The sequence below is a fragment of the Papio anubis genome, chromosome X, assembly GCF_008728515.1.
Source record: "Papio anubis isolate 15944 chromosome X, Panubis1.0, whole genome shotgun sequence".
Classification (NCBI taxonomy): Eukaryota; Metazoa; Chordata; class Mammalia; order Primates; family Cercopithecidae; genus Papio; species Papio anubis.
The window spans coordinates 17,875,134-17,893,933 of record NC_044996.1 but is presented as its reverse complement, the minus strand read 5'-3'; the positions used below and the strand labels follow the sequence as shown (position 1 = coordinate 17,893,933).

The 18,800-nt window shown below is 41.0% G+C and overlaps 1 protein-coding gene and 1 pseudogene across 1 annotated transcript in view; one reads left to right on the top strand and one right to left on the bottom strand.

The window, feature by feature from the left end:
* Nucleotides 1–18,800, top strand: part of LOC101012620 — a 118,670-nt gene that overhangs the window by 47,658 nt on the left and 52,212 nt on the right. The window contains exons 3-5 of the mRNA XM_017954416.3: nucleotides 10,876–10,955; nucleotides 15,360–15,479; nucleotides 16,011–16,068. Of these exons, the coding sequence (XP_017809905.1) occupies nucleotides 10,876–10,955; nucleotides 15,360–15,479; nucleotides 16,011–16,068 (258 nt within the window). The remainder of the gene's footprint in view (nucleotides 1–10,875; nucleotides 10,956–15,359; nucleotides 15,480–16,010; nucleotides 16,069–18,800) is intronic.
* LOC101012975 lies at nucleotides 42–432 on the bottom strand (annotated as a pseudogene).

Sequence of the window (18,800 nt, the reverse complement as noted above, 5' to 3'; positions counted from 1 at the left end):
TACAGGCGTGAGCCACTGCACCCGGCCCAGATAAGTGAATTTTAATCCTCATCTTCCTCCTCTTCTGCATCCTGGTTAATTTGGGAGTAATGTAACTCCTAACTCTCTGCTGTTAGCAACTATCTGCAACTAATCAAGCAGGTGATTCTTCTTCAGATATTTTTTGGTGAGATATTTCAAATATCTTTTGGTAAAAAGCACCTCAGAAGTCACAGTAATCTTGCTCTTGCTCATTTTGATGGTCATACCCCCTCCACCAAGACTCTCAGCTTTTCTGCTCACTTTGATCCTTTCCTGCAAAAATTGCACAAAATTGGCAGCATCACGATTCCATCTTCTACAGAGTGGGTGCAATCAAGAGCGAACTTCAGAACCTGCTTCTTCTTTTTTTTTTTTATCCTCCTTCGCCACAAGCTTCTTTATGGGCATCATGGCGGCAGTAGAGGCAGAAAGGGAGGTGGGTGAACTACGCAGGCCGGAAAAATGCTTTTTTTAAAAAAAAAATTATAATGGTGCACATCAACATTTCCCAAAGTGCATTATGTAGAACACTAGGCTAGTCAAATAAGTTTGGAAAATGCTACTTTCTACTGCCTCCTTTCTCAGCTTTACGAAATATATTAGTAAAGTGTTTAAAAGTCTCCTAATCTCATTCATAATAAAGAAATGTCTTGACTGAGCCTAACTCAGCATTTTACAAACGTATTTGACTCTGGAGTTCCCTCCCTCCCTCCCTTCCTTCCTTCTTTCCTTCCTTTCCTTTTTTTTTTTTTTTTTGACAGAGTATTGCTCTGTTGCCCAGGCTGGAGCGCAGTGGTGCGATCTCGCCTGGTTGCAACCTCTGCCTCCTGGGTTCCAGCGATTCTCCTGCCTCAGCCTCCCGAGTAGCTGGCTGGGATTACAGGTGTGATCAAACATGCCTGGCTAATTTTTGTATTTTTAGTAGAGACAGGGTTTCACTATGTTGGCCAGGCTGGTCTCAAACTCCTGAGCTCAGGTGATCCACCCACCTCAGCCTCCCAAGTAGTTGGTATTACAGGCATGAGCCACCATGCCTGGCTTTTTTTTCCCCCTGTATTTTTAGTAGAGATGGGCTTTTGCCATTTTGGCTAGGCTGGTCTTAAACTCCTGGTCTTAAGTGATCCACCTACCCCGCTTTCCCAAAGTGCTGGGATTACAGGCATGAGCCACTGTGCCTGGCCTGGAGTACTCTCTTAGGGTAGCATTTAGATCCTATTGTGGATGCCATTTTGGCTACCCCAGGTACCCACAGTGGTTGTGTCTTAGAGTAGCTCACAAAATCCTACAGAACCTGCAACATACCTCAAACGTTCAGTGTACAAATGAGAAGCAAAGCTTCGTATCTTGGTAACTATCAGTATAAAATAACTTAACCTGCATTATGGGCTATGAAGGATTTTGTCAACTATCTGGGTACCTAGTCATCACTTATTGAATTATTTCAGTGGGAATGATAGAATTTGAAAATCACTAGTTTTTCAACCTCCAATTAAATATTGATTCAGGTCAATATGATCAATGAATATTAAAATTGTAGGTGAATGAGTGTTGGGGAAACTGGTTATTCTTACAGTGGCAAGGTATCACCCTATAGACTGTACACCCTACAGCCTGTAGTATCACCCTACAGACTACTTGCTAACTGCTAATGGAAAAATATAAAAGCGAATAAGTAAATAAACATGAGTTCATACGGTATCTCAGACCCTCATCCAGCACCACAGCATTTCTTCTAGCCTCCTCCCCTGGTTTAGTTGTAATTTCTTTCCCTGAAAGTGAGAAACCTGGCTCTCATCATCTGTGATGCATTGACTTATTTATTCAACCCTAGGATACATGTAGTTTCAGAACTGCTAACACATATCCTTGTGAGAAACATATTCATTCACTAGAGTACAGTGTTTATATAGCACTTTTGGGGCACAGAAATATCTTATCTGGTGCGTATTTTACACTTATAGCTCATCCTCTTAGGACCAGACACGTTTCAAGTGCTGAAGAGCCACATATGACCAGTGGCTGCCATATTGGCATGGATCTAAATTACCTCATGTGTAGCATCTGTTCCCTTTCCTCTGTGCTTCTACATGTTCCCCCCACCCCACCCCCGGCTTTTGCTGCTTCTCATTTCCAATACAGAAAATTTCACCAGATTCTGTTTGATTCTAGGCCCTTGACTGGGAGAAATACACTGTCTTAGATGTGCTTCTGGTGCACAAAGACATCTTTTTATTTTATTTTATTTTTTGAGATAGAGTCTCATTCTGTCACCTAGGCTGGAGTGCAGTGATGTGATCTTGGCTCACTGCAGCCTCCGCATCCCGGGTTCAAGTGATTCTGGTGCCTCAGCCTCCCAAGTAGCTGGGATTACAGGCGTGCACCACCATGCCCGGCTATGGCACACAAAGACATTCATGTGGCCAGTGGAGAGGGGAGACGCAATCCTGACACAGGGTTGGGGTTGGGGAACGTGGACAGGAAGCTGAACTCTATGCGCATGATGAACCACTTACAGAAGTCAGAGCCATGCAACAGTTGTGGCTCCTCAGTCACCTGGATCACGATCTCCATTCTCCTGTACCTGTCTTACCACTTTGCTGCAGCCACCTGCAAACTGCTGTTTGGACCCAGAGCCTATAATCATCAGCTGAGCTTGTGGGTCTGAGCCCCTGATCAAGCCTAGACACAGAGAAGTTCAGAGGCAATATAATAATTTTTAGTTTGGATTTTTTTTTTTTCTTGAGACAGTGTCTCACTCTGTCACCCAGACTGGAGTGCAGTGGCATGATCTCAGCTCACTGCAACCTCCACCTCCCAGGTTCAAGTGATTCTTGTGCCTCAGCCACCCGAGTACCTGGGACTATAGGCACAGGCCACCATGCCTGGCTAATTTTTGTATTTTTAGTAGAGATGGTGTTTCACCATGTTGGCCAGGATGGTCTCGAACTCCTGACCTCAAGTGATCCATCTGCCTTAGCCTCCCAAAGTGCTGAGATTATAGGTGTGAGCCACTACACCTGGCCTGTTTTTTTTTTTTTCTTTGAGATGGAGTCTCCCTCTGTTGCCCGGGCTGGAGTGCAGTGGTGTGATCTCAGCTCACTGCAACCTCTGCCTCCCACGTTCAAGCAATTCTCCTGCCTCAGCCTCCTGAGTAGCCGGGATTACGGGTGCCCTTTGCTACACCCAGCTAATTTTTATATTTTTAGTAGAGACAGGGTTTCACTATGTTGGCCAGGCTGGTTTCCAACTCCTGACCTCAGGTGATCCGCCCGCCTCGGACTCCCAAAGTGCTGGGATTATAGGCGTGAGTGACTATGCCCGGCCCTATTTTGTTTTTTCATTAACTGTCTTGAAAGTGCACTTTAATGTTTTCAGAAAATAATACAGGTTCCCAAATGGGTGTAAAATTTGGAATTTATAATACATTTGTTCAGGAGGGATGAGTCATAAAGATTAACATTTGAGTGAAGACCTTTTGTTTATCAATTTATATAATAAATGTTTCTTGATGCCTATTATGAACTGAGTGCCTATTATGAATTTATTGAATGCCTATTATGAATTATTGAATGCCATGATATGGCATTTCTATTCATAATACTTTTGCTTTAAAAATGTACTGTCTTTTTTTTTTTTTTTTTGAGACAGAGTTTCACTCTTGTTGCCCAGGCTGGAGTGCAATGGCATGATCTCTGCTCACTGCATCCTCTGCCTCCTGGGTTCAAGCGATTCTCCTGCCTCAGCCTCCCGAATAGCTGGGACTACAGGCGTGTGCCACCATACCTGGCTAATTTTGTATTTGTAGTAAAGGTGGGGTTTCACCATGTTGGCCAGGCTGGTTTTGGACTCCTGACCTTAGGTGATCCACCTACCTGAGCCTCCCAAAATGCTGGGATTATAGGTATGAGCCACTGCGCCCAGCCAAAAATGTACTGTTTTTATATTACCAAACAAAGCCTTTTTGGTTTCATTGTAATCACATTAATGTTAGCCATATAGTTGAGTTACATAAGCTCCATCTGTTGGCTAGCCTGGGACTCTAGCTAAATTTAAAGCATTGTGGCCAGGTGCGGTCACCTGAGGTCAGGAGTTCAAGACCAGCCTGCACAACATGGTGAAACCCCACCTCTACTAAAAATACAAAAATTAGCCCAGCGTGGTGGTGGGGTCCTGTAATCTCAGCTACTCGGGAGGCTGAGGTTGGAGAATCTCTTGAACCCAGGAGGTGGAGGTTGCAGTGAGCCAAGATTGCACTACTGCACTCCAGCCCAGGTGACAGAGCGGGACTCTATTTCAAAATACAAAAAAAAAAAAAAAAGGCATTGCTTTTTCCAATAAAAGCATTGCTTTTATTGGAAAATGCATTTCTGATTTTCAGGCAGCATGGACCATTAACTGAATTGAGAATTCCAAAATTTCCCCTCTGGATCTCAGTTTCACCATAATAAATTGAGGGAGTTGAACTCGATTGGTAATTCTCAACCCAATCACAGTGATGTCCTTTTTTTTTTTTTTTTTTTTTGAGATAGAGTCTCGCACTGTCACCTGGATTGGAGTGCAGTGGTGTGATCTCTGCTCACTGAAACCTCCGCCTCCCAGGTTCAAGCGATTCTTCTTGCCTCAGCCTCCCAAGTAGGTGGGATTACAGGTGTCCACCACGACACCCGGCAATTTTTTTTGTATTTTTAGTAGAGACGGGGTTTACTATGTTGGCCAGGCTGGTCTCAAACTCCTGACCTCGTGATCCACCCTCCTCGGCCTCCAAAGTGCTGGGATTACAGGCATAAGCCACTGCGCTTGGCCAATGTCCTCGTTTAATAACAAATAGTTTATAACTCTCCTTTTACTATTCTAAAATGATGCTAATAGGTAAGAGATAATGAAACTTGTCTATAATTGTCTTGTTTCAATAAACATCAATATAACATCTTAACTACAATATAAAGGAGAAACAAAAGGGAGGTAACTTTTAATAAAATATGTAATAGGTATATATTTCAGTCGTTGTCAGATGCTTGCACCCATGGGTATAATTATTGTAAATGTGGCAACACATGTATATAAAAATAGTATGCATGGCCGGGCGTGGTGGCTCACGCCTGTAATCCCAGCACTTTGGGAGGCCCAGGTGGGCGGATCACAAGGTCAGGAGATCGAGGCCACCCTGGCTAACAGGGTGAAACCCCGTCTCTACTGAAAACAGAAAAAATTAGCCGGGCAGGGTGGCGGGTGCCTGTATTCCCAGCTACTCGGGAGGCTGAGGCAGGAGAATGGTGTGAACTCGGGAGGTGGAGTTTGCAGTGAGCTGAGATCGTGCCACTGCACTCCAGCCTGGGCGACAGAGCAGACTTCGTCTCAAGAAAAAAAAAAAAAAAAAAATAGTATGCACTGGCGGCTTAAATACCACATAACTCTAAATGATGCCTGATTTTCTGAAATGATTAATTTTGGCAAAATTCCAAGCCAGACATAGTACCATTTTCCTTCAATTGACATGGTAGTTGTGTTCTTGGGAAAAAATATCAGCGAATATTGAAACCATGTAAAAATACTTTATCTGTAAAAGGGAGTTAGGGCTGGGTGCAGTGACTCACGCCTATAATCCCAGGACTTTGGGAGGCTAAGGTGAGAGGATTACTTGAGCCCAGGAGTTCAAGACCAGCCTGGGTAACAGAGTGACACTTGTCTGTAAAAAAAGAAGAAAGAAAGAAAGAAAGAAAGAAAGAAAGAAAGAAAGAAAGAAAGAGAGAGAGAGAGAGAAAGAAAGAGAAAAAGAAAGAAAGAAAGAAAGAAAGAAAGAAAGAAAGAAAGAAAGAAAGAAAGATAGATAGATTAGCCGGGCGTGGTGGCACACCTGTGGTCCCAGCTACTCAGAAGGCTGAGGTTTGAGGATCGTTTGAGCTTGGAGGGTCGAGGCTGCAGTGAGCAGTGACTACACCACTGCACTCCAGCCTGGGCAACAGACAGAGGCCTTGTATTAAAATAAAATAAAATAAAATAAAATAAAATAAAGGTGTGGCTGAGTTAGAATCTAGGCTCAGGTAATCATACGCAGTTTTGCATCCACATGAAAGTTGAGTGGGGCATTTGAAAGAGTTGTAAGACACTGTACAGTTCTCAGTTCTCCATTGTGTGGGTCTCCCTGTGCCTTGCAGGACATCTTCGTTACTCAATACCAGCAGCGTCGCCGCACATTCTCATTCTGCCCCCTAGAGGGTGCTGCTCCTCTTGTTGAGAACAACTGGACTAGAAGATAGAATTGCCAGCCGGCTTCTGTTTTGAGTCCCTGCATGAATTTTTTTTTTTTAATTTAAATTTTTATTTTATTTTTTAGACAGGGTCTCACTCTGTCGCCCAGGCTGGAGTGCAGTGGCGCGATCTCGGCTCACTGTAACTTCGACCTCCCAGGTTCACGCCATCCTCCCACCTCAGCCCCCCAAGTAGCTGGGAGCACAGGCGCGCGCCACCATGCCCCGCTAATTTTTGTATTTTTTGTAGAAACGGGGTTTCGCCATGTTTCCCAGGCTGGTCTCAAACCCCTGAACTCGAGCGATCCACCCACCTCGGCCTCCAAAAGTGCTGGGACTGCAGGCGTGAGCCACCGCGTCTGGCCCCTTCATGAATTTTTATTGAATGAGACCTATCATAGGGTACTGTGTCATGGATCAAGAAGTCTTGTATGTTTCTACATTTGCTTCTTGTGCCTCCATTATTACCAACGTTAGAGACCTGTTTACCTCATATGATTTTATGAGAATTGCTGTCTTATAAAAGATTTTGAAACTCTAGAATGTAAAGGTGCAGCATAATTCATACATTTTAAATGGGTTAAAAATAGTTTCTACCACTTAGTTATCTTTTCGTATTTGTCATTTCGTTCTCAAATATGCCTTATGATTTTTAAATAATTTTTTACTTTCCTAGGGAAGAGTAATATGTGTTGTGGTCTGTTATTTCCAGTAGATGGCAATGTTTGGTGCAAAAAAATGACTATATAGCAATTGCAGATTGCCCTGTCTCTCTTTGTACTTAAAATTCAAACTTCATACTGCATATTTGAAAGTACTGCTCTTTTTTTTTTAATGACTTGATATGAATTAACTCAGCTAAACCAATGGATAGGCTGGTAAAGAGGTGCATGTAATTCAAATTGTCACAAAATAACTCACATTTTACTATTGCAAAAATATTTTTTAAAAGAAGGAGTTCCTAGAAAAATGCAACAATATTTTAATAGATGGCTAAGTTCATTCGTGAAGTATTTACCTTTTGATTTATCAGTTCTATAAATTATTATTTTCTTATAGGTTTTTAAAAAATAATTGATTTTGAAACAGTTTCAGACTTACAGAAGAATTGCCAGAACAGTACAGAGAATTCCAGTAGTCCCTTTAGCCAGATATCCCGACTGTTAACATTGTACCTCATTTGCTTCATTGTTCATTCTTCTGTGTGGGTGTGTATTATCATTAGTCTTTCTCTGAATCTTTTGAGAGCTAGAGGTTGTCTAATCACCCCTAAACACTCCAGAGGGTACTTCCTCAAAACGAGGTCTCTCTCCTACCAGCATACAACCCTCCAAATCAGGAATCAACACTGTCCAATCCACATCCATCCATGCAGATTTTGCCAGCCGGTCAACAGTGTTACTCTTTCCCTTTCTGGTTCACAGTCCTATCCAGGATTATGGTTTTGGTCTCCTGCAATCTAGACTAAGTTCGTTAGTCTTTCATACCCTTGAAATTTTTAAAGGGTACAGACATTACATTCTGTATGATGACTATCATCTTGAGTCTTAAGGATGTTTCCTCATGACCAGATGCCTGCATTCTTGGTAGGAATACATGAGGAGGCACATGATGCTAACCTGTCCCGTCACTGGTAGTGTTAACGATGGTCATGTGCTCATCAGGATTTACCTCAAATCTATTGTAGGATTAAAGCCCAATTTAAAAAAGCTTTTTTCATGTTTTTATTTGTTTATTTATTTATTTTTGTTTAGGCTGGGTGCGGTGGCTCCTGCCTGTAATCCCAGCACTTTGGGAAGCTGAAGTGGGAGGATGGCTTGAGCCGGGAGTTCAAGACCAGCGCTGGCAACATGAAAATTATCTAAGAGTAGTGGTGGTGCATGGCTGTAGTCCCAGCTACTTGGGAGGCTGAGGTGGGAGGATCACTTGAGCCCGGGAAGTTGAGCCACTGCACTCCAGCCTGGGTGACAGAGCCAAGACCCTGTCACAAAAAAGAAAAATAAAAAGATAAAAAAAATTCGTAATAATTTTTTTCCAAATTTTTGTTTCTTTAATCTTTTTTTTTTGGATTATTTTTCCTTCCTATAAAACTCATTTTAATTAAAATCTTTCATTTGGGTTTTTATTTTTTTAAAAAACCAACATATAGTGACTTTCTTCATGTGCCCCAAACTTCATTTAAAAAAAAAAATCCAAAGATATTTCAAGCATAGCTTGGTCAATCTGTGCCTGTGTTTTTCTTTTGCTAAGATCATGCCATGGACTTGAGGGGTAATAACACTGCAATAATGGCTTAAGTATTTATTGGGGGTTATAATTTTTTTTTTTTTTCTGAGACGGAGTTTCGCTCTTGTTGCCCAGGCTGGAGTGCAATGGCGCGATCTTGGCTCACCGCAACCTCTGCCTCCTGTGTTCAAGCTATTCTCCTGCCTCAGTCTCCTGAGTAGCTGGGATTGCAGGCATGCGCCACCATGCCTGGCTAATTTTGTACTTTTAGTAGAGACAGGGTTTCTCCATGTTGGTCAGGCTGGTCTTGAACTCCTGACCTCAGGTGATCCACCTGCCTTAGCCTCCCAAAGTGCTGGGATTACAGGCGTGAGCCACCGTGCGTGGCCGGGGATTATCATTTAAGATAATAATATTCCCTTCCTGTGTCCAAGTGATCTAATTGTTCAATTCCCACCTATGAGAGAGAACAGTACCCTAGAACATAAAGTATAATTTAAAAAAAGATAATAATATATTGGCAATATCTTAAAGCTCTTGACAAGTTGAATTTGATCACACATCAGCAGAAACAACTTCATTCATAATTGTGTTTTCTTATGTTTTTTTCAGTACTGAAAACTACAACATAAAAGAAAATCTTTTTTTTTTTCTTAAAATAGGGTCTCACTCTGCCCAGGCTGGAGTGCAGTGGCACAGTCACAGCTCACTGCAGCCACAATCTCCCTGTCTCAGGTGATCCTCCCAACTCAGCTTCATGGCTGGCTAGGACAATAGGCACTCACCACCAAAATACTTAACATACAAAAAATGTAAAATATAAGAAATGGGCAGGGCGTGGTAACTTGTGCCTGTAATCCCAGCACTTTGGGAGCCTGAGGTAGACAAATTGCTTGCGCCCAGGAATTTAAGACCAGCCATGGCAACATAGCGAGATCTCATCTCCACAAAAAAACTAAAAAATTAGCTGGACATTGTGGCACATACCTGTGGTCCCAGGTACTTGAGAGGCTGAGGTGGGAGGATCACTTGAGCCGCGAAGTTGAGGCTGCAGCGAGCCGTGATTGTGCCACTGCACTCCAGCCTGGGCGACAGAGCAAGACTCTATCTCAAAACAACAACAACAACAACAAACCAAACAACAACAACAAAAAACAAATGGTGGGTTAAGTAGTTGAACAAGCTTTTATAATCAAACAAAATACCCTTATAACAAACCTATTTGCAGAGGGTGGAGTTGGTGGGTTGCAGCGAAGCAAGTTGTCTTTTAGTTGAATTTAAGTAATAATATCAATAACATTTGTATATTTGTATATGGTGAAGACTTCAAACCAAATAGAAAAGGTATAAGTAAATTTCTCCCTTCCTTTACCCTCCAATTCCTACTCTCTCCATCTAACAGTATAAGCATTATTTTTTCTTATTTATCCTTCCAGAAAAATATTTGTACCTACGAGATATATATATCATATCCTTGGGAAAAAGTGGAATCTTGCCACACATACTTTTCACCTTTCTTTTTTCACTTAATGCTATTTCATAGACATATTGTCACTTATAGATGTACATCATTCTTTTTAATGGTTGCATATTATTTGCACGGATTACCATAGTTTATTCTCATTGTGGTGGGCATATTTGGTTGTTTCTAGGTTTTTAAATTTACAAAGCTACAGTGACTCTCATTATATATACCTTTGTGTACCTTTGTAGATGGAAATATGATCAGGACAAAAGGGACAAAATGAAATGAAGTATGGGGTGGATTTAGGGTTACAGAAAAGTAGTAGCAAAGAGATGCTATTATTGGTGAAGAGTAGCAAGCTAAAATTATTTCCTCCTAGTCTCTTTTAAATTAGGTAGAATTTAAAAGAATATTAGGAATATTAGGAATATTAGGAAATGAATATTAGGACATGAAAATAAGAAGGCCAGGCACGGTGGCTCACACCTGTAATTCCAGCACTTAGGGAGGCTGAGGCAGGTGGATCACCTGAGGTCAGGAGTTCGAGACTAACCTGCCCAACATGGCTAGACCTCATTTCTACTAAAAATACAAAAATTAGCTGGGTGTGGCTCACATCTGTAATCCCAGCTACTCAGAAGGCTGAAGCAGGAGAATCACTTGAACCCAGGAGGCGGAGGCTGCAGTGAGCTGAGATGGTGTCACTGCACTCCATCTCAAAAACAAAAACAAAAACAAAAACAAAAAACAAAAAAGAAAATTAAAAAATGTCAAAGTAGATCACATCATTCCATGAAGTTAGAAGTAAAGAAATGGAGAAAGTACACGCAGAATCGTTTTTCCATTGGTTTTAGGATTATAACCAGCAAAAACTCAACTAATGTTTGGTTATATGATTTTATATTCCCATTTTAGGAAAACAAAACTGTCAAGTGGGCTTCTAGGTGGGATTAGATTTTGGAGTCTGTGTCTCATACTAATATTCAGTGGTTTCGGTAAGTACTTAATGTAGCAAAAAGTAAGTAATTTTGAGGTAGAAATGTAAATACATATATTTAAATTAACGTATTTTGTTATCACAGATGATCTTGGGTTACATCTTTTTCCTTCTCTGTGACTGTAGTTTCCTCTCTCCTCTTCTCCCTTCCACTCCCCACATACACAGTGAAAAAAAAGATAAATGTGTTTTAAATATGTTAATGTTTATGCTGAAGGGAAAGAGCAACCTGAAATGTCATGGAGATACTACGTCTGCATGGCATGAATATTGGGGTGGGGAGTCAGTGAGATATGACTGTGCAAGAGATGAAAAATCAAACGGAATGGAAGCTTTTGTTTGTGGGTTCAAAAAGTTCAGGCACAGTAGAGAGTTAGGAAAAAGAGTAACCAGCTGGAGTAGAGGAAGGTAGGGATGTCATAAAAATCTGGGAAGGGGTGAGAAAAGGGTGAAAGGATTTCTTTTTTTTTTTTTTTTTGAGACGGAGTCTCGCTGTGTCTCCCAGGCTGGAGCGCAGTGGCCAGATCTCGGCTCACTGCAAGCTCCGCCCCCCGGGTTCACGCCATTCTCCCGCCTCAGCCTCCCGAGTAGCTGGGACTACAGGCGCCCGCTACCTCGACCGGCTAGTTTTTTGTATTTTTAGTAGAGACGGGGTTTCACCATGTTAGCCAGGGATAGTCTCGATCTCCTGACCTTGTGATCCACCCGCCTCGGCCTCCCAAAGTGCTGGGATTACAGGCTTGAGCCACCGCGCCCGGCCAGGTGAAAGGATTTCTTACGACAAACCCACAACTTCAAGTGGCTGTGTAATCAAGGCAGATCATATAGAGGAGAGGATGGTACGGAAATGATGTCTGCTAGTGAAGGACCATTTACTCTTTTTAGTCCCTATTGTGATGCTGTGGTAGGCTCTGAGCTCAACAGTGAATAAGGCAGAGGAGGCTTCTGCTTGCCTGAAGGTACATTCTAGTGGACCCAGAGTGAAAGGACTTGATTCCTCAGGAATCTTCAACAGGATGAAACTACAGAGTTAGAAGTCCGTGACTATGGAAAGAGTCGTTTCACATGGGATGGACTCACTGAGGGATGGACCAACTGATAGCATAATTAATGATTTGGGCTGTGGTAAAGTGCTGAGAGTGGGAGTAGGATGTGAAGTTAGTAACTTAAGAGACTGAAAGAGAAGCTGATCAAAAAGAAATTAATTTGTCTGTATAGTATTTTATTCCTTGTTGTCTTTATATCCTGTAAGAAAGCAATTATGGGTCAAAGGAGATTACAAAAGTAAAAATGAAAGTAAGGGCCCAGTGTGGTGGCTCGCACCTGTAATCCCAGGGCTTTGGGAGGCCGAGGTGGGAGAATCACTTAAGGTCAGTAGTTCAAGACTAGCCTGTGCGACATGGAGAGACCCTGTCTCTAAAAATAAAATAAAAATTAAAAGTTAAAAAAGTGAAAGTAAGGAAAGTTGTGATACTCTGAGCATGGTCTTCTGGAATGATGATTCTCCTTATACTCCCACTGACTTTAAAATGAAAATACCCTTCCTCTCCTTTCCTTATTCCTATTATTCCTCCTTCTCCTCCTCCTCCTCCTCTTTGTCCTCTTGCTTCTTCCTATGGTAGCTTTTCCAGAGACGCTTCTGTTTGGGCAACAGTTCCAATCCCATTTTGTCACCACCCAGAAATCTCCTCAGATACAATTTATTTAAATGGTTTCTCCAAAGGGGTTGTGAAAGTGAAGGGCCTCTAGATGGATTATGAGGGCTAATTTCTAGTAGTAGTAATGTAACAACAAATGTACTGTATTTTAGTTTCTGTCATGACTTAATTTACTTACAACATTTAACAGACATTTAGACGTCAGTCTTCTTATTGGCATCTCACTAAAACAGTGCTGGACTTTGCATAGATTCTGGTGAAACTTTTTTGGGTGTGTATGGGTTTGGCTGGGGAGATGGAATGGCAGAAGGCATTGACTTTGCTTTGGGGATAGTTTTTAAGTTTGAGTTTTAGAAACAGTGAGAGCTGGTAGATATAGATAAGTGGTCCTTGGGATCTTTGCCCTGACGCTCATAGAGTAATAGAGTTAAAGACTATGGCCTTGATCCATTGGCTAAGAAGCCAGTCAGCCATTAGTTCAACCTGTGTCTCCTGAACTTAGGTTGTCATTTCCATGCTCTCAAACTAAGTTTGTGTTACAGATCTTATTTACTTCTTCTTATTTCTCTTTGAGAAGGTACTCTTAAAGTTTTCTAAAAATAACCTTAAGAATAGTGTTGCTTTAAGTTCACTTAATATATTGATGCATTCAGTTACTGATTGAAATTTAACGTTAGAAAACTGATTGACGTAATGATAATTTGAATGTCTTTCTTTTATATGTACATGCATTTTTTCTCAGTGCTCAATTAGGAAATTTTGAGATTTAACTTCTCTTTTTTTCTTTCTTAAATTTTCTACTATGGTAAATTCCTTTGTTGTTATTCTTTTCTTATCTGGAACGGTGGCTAACATCATATTAAGGATTTTCCATAAAGATATTATCAGATATAATAAGATGAATTCTCCCATAAGTAAAAATGCATATATTTGATTCAACAAATACTTAAGTGCCTATTCTGCCCAGTTTTCATCAATGTTATATTTCTACTTAGAGTATTGCACCTTGAATACAGCACATTTTTTATGCCTAGTGATTTTGTATGTTATACCAAATCAGAAAGTACAGAGTTGAGTAAATTTTTTTAAAAGAACAGGGAGATTTATTAGAGAGTTGTTTATTATCAACTTTTTGGTTATATCCTTTCTTATGTGTTTCTGAACTCTCAAAATATCATTATTAAAGATTTTCATTGATTGGAAGTATGAGATAACAATATCAAACATTGCAAAATACTATACTTTAGGTTATACTGTTTATACTGTTTTGACTCTTGTGACCACTTGTGTATTGGTCAATTTTTAATTGCTATTACATTGGTCAAGTTCCTTATGTAGGTTAAATCATTTTGCTTTCTTTATGAAAAAGCAAATCAGTTGTGTGTTTTATGTAATTAACACACTCCCTCGGATGCAAAACTTCGAGTAAGGCAGTGATTCATTTGTGTGGCAGGATCATGTACCTTCCAGAGACCTGCTAAATTCGTAATGAGCCACTGATTTCTGGTTAGTCTGCCTTTAAAGGAAAATTCCGTTTCAACTAACTTGTAACTTTCTGTCATAGTAACTTGTATGCTTATTAGAGACTTTCTTATGTGTAGGAGGATGCCCAGTAGGGGCTTGGCTGGAAGATGATTCATGCAGTTGTTTTCAGTCCCCCAAAGAACACAATGTTGCTGTCAGCCTTCTTGGGTCAAGGAACACAAGTTTTGTTTATGACCTTTATTACTTTAAATGAGTACACTCAGATATGTCAAACATGCATAGTAAGCTGCCGGCATATGTTAAACTTTGATTCCTTTGTACAAAGGGACTTGGAAAATTATACCCCAAAGTTTATGGAAATCTGCATTTTATAGTATTCACATTTCTGTCTTCTCAAATTAAGAATATGAGTCTAAGTATCTTCCTATATCAAGCACCTTCCATAGCTTCTTTAGTTTTGAATAGTTTATTGTAAACTCCAATACGTATATTTCTTGCTTTGCAAAATAAATGCATTCTTAAAATCAGTATGTGAGTAGAATCATATTTTAAGTGGGCTAAGGGAGTTCATGATTCAAAAGCTAGCATTTTGAAATGCTACAGCAAGCCTAAGTGCTGGTCTTTAAGTGTATAAATGGAATGGCATCTGTAGTGGGCTCACAATGGCTGATGAACCCTAGGGCCTTCATTTATAAACTAAAAATGGAGCTTGTCAGTTTTTGATAGCCAGAGTAGTGATTTTCGTAAACAAAGCTGCTGTAAAAAATGGCTCATTAGGTGTTTCAGATGTCAATGATAATTTCAAAAATCAGCTTTTAGGGTTATATTTTCCTGAGACCAAGTCTCACTTTGATTTTTTTCATTCCTCACCTTGAATAAAAGGAAACAGAAGGAAATTTCTTTGGGGAAAAAAGACTTGCTGTTTTTGGAGTGACTACTGAAGTGGGAAAGGGGGAGATATTTTGTGTAATTTTGATTTAGGCAGTGAAATTAAGGCTAATTCAACTTATGAAAACTTACTTCCACTTACCTTGAATGGAAAATCAGACCTTTTCGTTAAGAGAAAGTGTCAAGTACTTAGCCAAGCAAATAACATTTGCTTGTAGCATCCCTTGCTTGTAGTACTCCCATTAGATAATTTCCCTGTGTGCTGTTTCATATAATGTCTTAATAAGGTTGTGCTTAATTTCTTATAAAGTCCTATGTACTTTTGAGACTACTATTGTTGCTGGTTTTCTATTTCATTTTTGTGCCTTTAGGTCTGTCCTGCCTTGGTTTTCCTTCTCCTGCCAATGGAGGAGCTTTAATGACCTGTGCCACTGTGTTATGGGTCCTTCTGGGAACCCCTGCTAGATACGTGTCTGCTATAATGTATAAGAGTAAGCATTTCAACTGTTATTATTCCAGGAAGTTGCTGTGTTAAATGTAGAAATTAAAAGGCTGTAAAGTAAAAAAAAAAAAAAAAAAAAAATGCGTGGGGGAATTTTAGCCGACCTATGAAACTGTAATTGTGGGCCGGGCGCGGTGGCTCAAGCCTGTAATCCCAGCACTTTGGGAGGGCCGAGACAGGTGGATCACGAGGTCAGGAGATCAAGACCATCCTGGCGAACACGGTGAAACCCCGTCTCTACTAAAAAATACAAAAAACTAGCCGGGCGAGATGGCGGGCGCCTGTAATCCCAGTTACTTGGGAGGCTGAGGCAGGAGAATGGCGTAAACCCGGGAGGCGGAGCTTGCAGTGAGCTGAGATCCGGCCACTGCACTCCAGCCCGGGCGACAGAGCGAGACTCTGTCTCAAAAAAAAAAAAAAAAAGAAAGAAAATGTAATTGTGCCTTAATTACTCTAAAGTATTTGTAAAGTGGACTAAATCAAGTTGCTAAAGTAACTGTTCTGTTTTTTACTTCCTCAGCATTTAGAGGTGTTAAGTGGAAGACAAATGCCTTGCTGACAGCACTATTATGTCCGGGGTTAGTATCTCACATTCTCTTTTCCCTATGCAATTATATGCTTCCTTATACTTCATCTTGGAAAAAAAAAATCATTGTATACTATAACAAAGAGTAGGAGGGACATGAATGACCACTGTGCTTTGTGTAGTCGCAGCATTCACTTTCTGTTGTATCTGCATTCTTTCATTTTTTTTTTTTTTTTGGACATCTTAAGCTTTAGTACAAAGAGATGGTGATGGTGGTGCAGTATTCAATTTTTTTTTTTGAGACAGGGTGTCACTCTGTCACCCAGGCTGGAGTGCAGTGGCACAATCTCGGTTCACTGCAACCTCTGCCTCCCAGTCTCAAGTGATCCTCCCACCTCAGCCTCCCTAGTAGCTGGGACTACAGGTGGGCACCATCGTGCCCAACTAACTTTTGTATTTTTAGTAGAGATGCGGTTTCGCCATGTTGGCCAGGCTGATCTTGAACTCTTGATCTTAGGTGATTCACTTGCTTTGGCCTCCCAAAGTGCTGGGATTACAGGCATGAGACACCACTCCCGGCCAGTATTCAGTTTTGATCTTTGTTTTTGAAGCAGAGTTCATAAATGTTTATCTCAGTTATACATTTTGCATTCTGTCATGCTAGAGTTGCAATTTATGCACGACATTTTGTTATTCTCCTTGTTGTTGCCTTCAGTGATTATTTCTTCCTGTCTCACCTAGTCACTGCAGCATCGTTAGTGACTGCAGTTTCAAGGTACAGTCATAGTCAAAGTGAGGGTGGGAGTGATGCTGTGCAGTGGCTGTCAGAGTAGCTTATCCAGTCCTGTAATTATATAGATGCAGAATCTGTAGCCAAACTACAAAGTAAAGACCAAGTTGTTCTGGGTCTCACATGAAGTCAGTAAAAGGGCCAGGCTGTATATACCTGAGTGTCCCCTCTCCTGCATCCTATCTATTTCTCTTCCTGCAGTACTTCACTGATAAAGTGCTGAATTGCTTAGGGTTTTGTCTCCAAATTCCTTGATATGTTTTTGTCATAGTCAGCTTGGACTGCCATAACAAAACACCATAGACGGAGTGGCTTAAAAACAGGTGCTAGCGTAGTTGGCTTCTGGTCAGAGCTCTCTTCTTGGCTTGCAGATGGTTGCCTTTATCCCTGTGTCCTCACATGGCAGGGCAGGGGGGAGAGAGAGAGAGAGATTGATAGACAGAGAGAGAGACTGATACACACACACACACAGAGAGAGAGAGAGAGAGAGAGAGTGCTGTCTCTACTTTTATTTTTTTTTTTTGAGACGGAGTCTTGCTCTGTTGCCCAGGCTGGAGTGCAGTGGTGCAATCTCGGCTCACTGCAAGCTCTGCCTCCTGGGTTCACACCATTCTCCTCCCTCAGCCTCCTGAGTAGCTGGGTCTACAGGCACCCGCCACCATGCCCGGCTAATTTTTTGTATTTTTAGTAGAGACGGGGTTTCACCGTGTTAGCCAAGATGGTCTCGATCTCCTGACCTCATGATCTACCCACCTTGGCCTCCCAAAGTGCTGGGATTACAGGCGTGAGCCACCGCGCCCGGCCACTGTCTCTACTTATAAGGGTACTATCCCATCATAGGGACCTACTTAGGTCTGAAAAGCCCTGTCTCCAAATATCATCACATTGGAGGTTAGGGCTTCAACATATGAATTTGGGGGGTGGGATGTGCACAACTCATTCCCATATCATGTTTCATTCATTCATAGAAAGAAAAAAATTCTCTCCTTGGCATGTTCTGAAGGACAGTCTTTTTGTTTTGTTTTTAAGGAAGTACTAATGAATTATATCTTAATTGTTATGTGGTACTTAACTTACTATTTGTAACAAAATTTCCACGTTCTTAACACTGGAAGTGTATCATCATAGGAAAAGAAGTCCTACACTAAAAGTTTTACAGAGTAAATTCAGTTACATGTGTGTGATATACTGATTGAGTATATCATGTCCAAAATGGGTATATCAGTGACAAAATGAGAGTAGATGAATCCATAATGCTCTGTAACTGAGTATAATGCCATCGATGATGCAATTCAGTGATATATTCAGTAGACTGATAATATTTTATCTACATATGGCTTATTATCCCTAAACTCCATGGAAATAAATAAGGTCATTGAAAGATGAGTAAGCTTATGTACAGAAAGAAAAAACAGGTCATTGATATAATTGAACATTACAAACTTGCACATTAAATACATGTACCTCAGAATTTTTTTTTTTTTTTTCTTTGAGACAGAGTCTCACTGTCACCCAGGCTGAAGGGCAGTGGCCCAACCATGGCTCACTGCAGCCTCGACCTTCTGGGCTCAAGCGATCCTTCCATCTCAACCTTCCAAGTAGCTGAGACTACAGGTATGCACCACCATGCCTGGCTAATTTTTTAAGTTTTTGTAGAGAAAGTGTCTTGCAGTGTTGCCCAGGCTGGTCTTAAACTCCTGGCCTCAAGCGCTCCTCCTGCCTTGGCCTTCCAAAATATTGGGATTACAGGCATGAGACCACCATGCCTGGCCAGAATTTTTTTTTTTTTAATTATACTTTTGACTTACTTAAAATGAGCCTAATGCACCCCCCACCCCCAATCTTGTAGAGCCATCTGCTTTTTCTATAACTTTTCAAGGGAATTAGAATGGGTGGTCTTTCCTGAGATGATTTTTTTTTTTTTTTTTTTTGAGACAGAGTCTTGCTGTGTCGCTCAGGCTGTAGTGCAATGGCGCAATCTTGACTCACTGCAA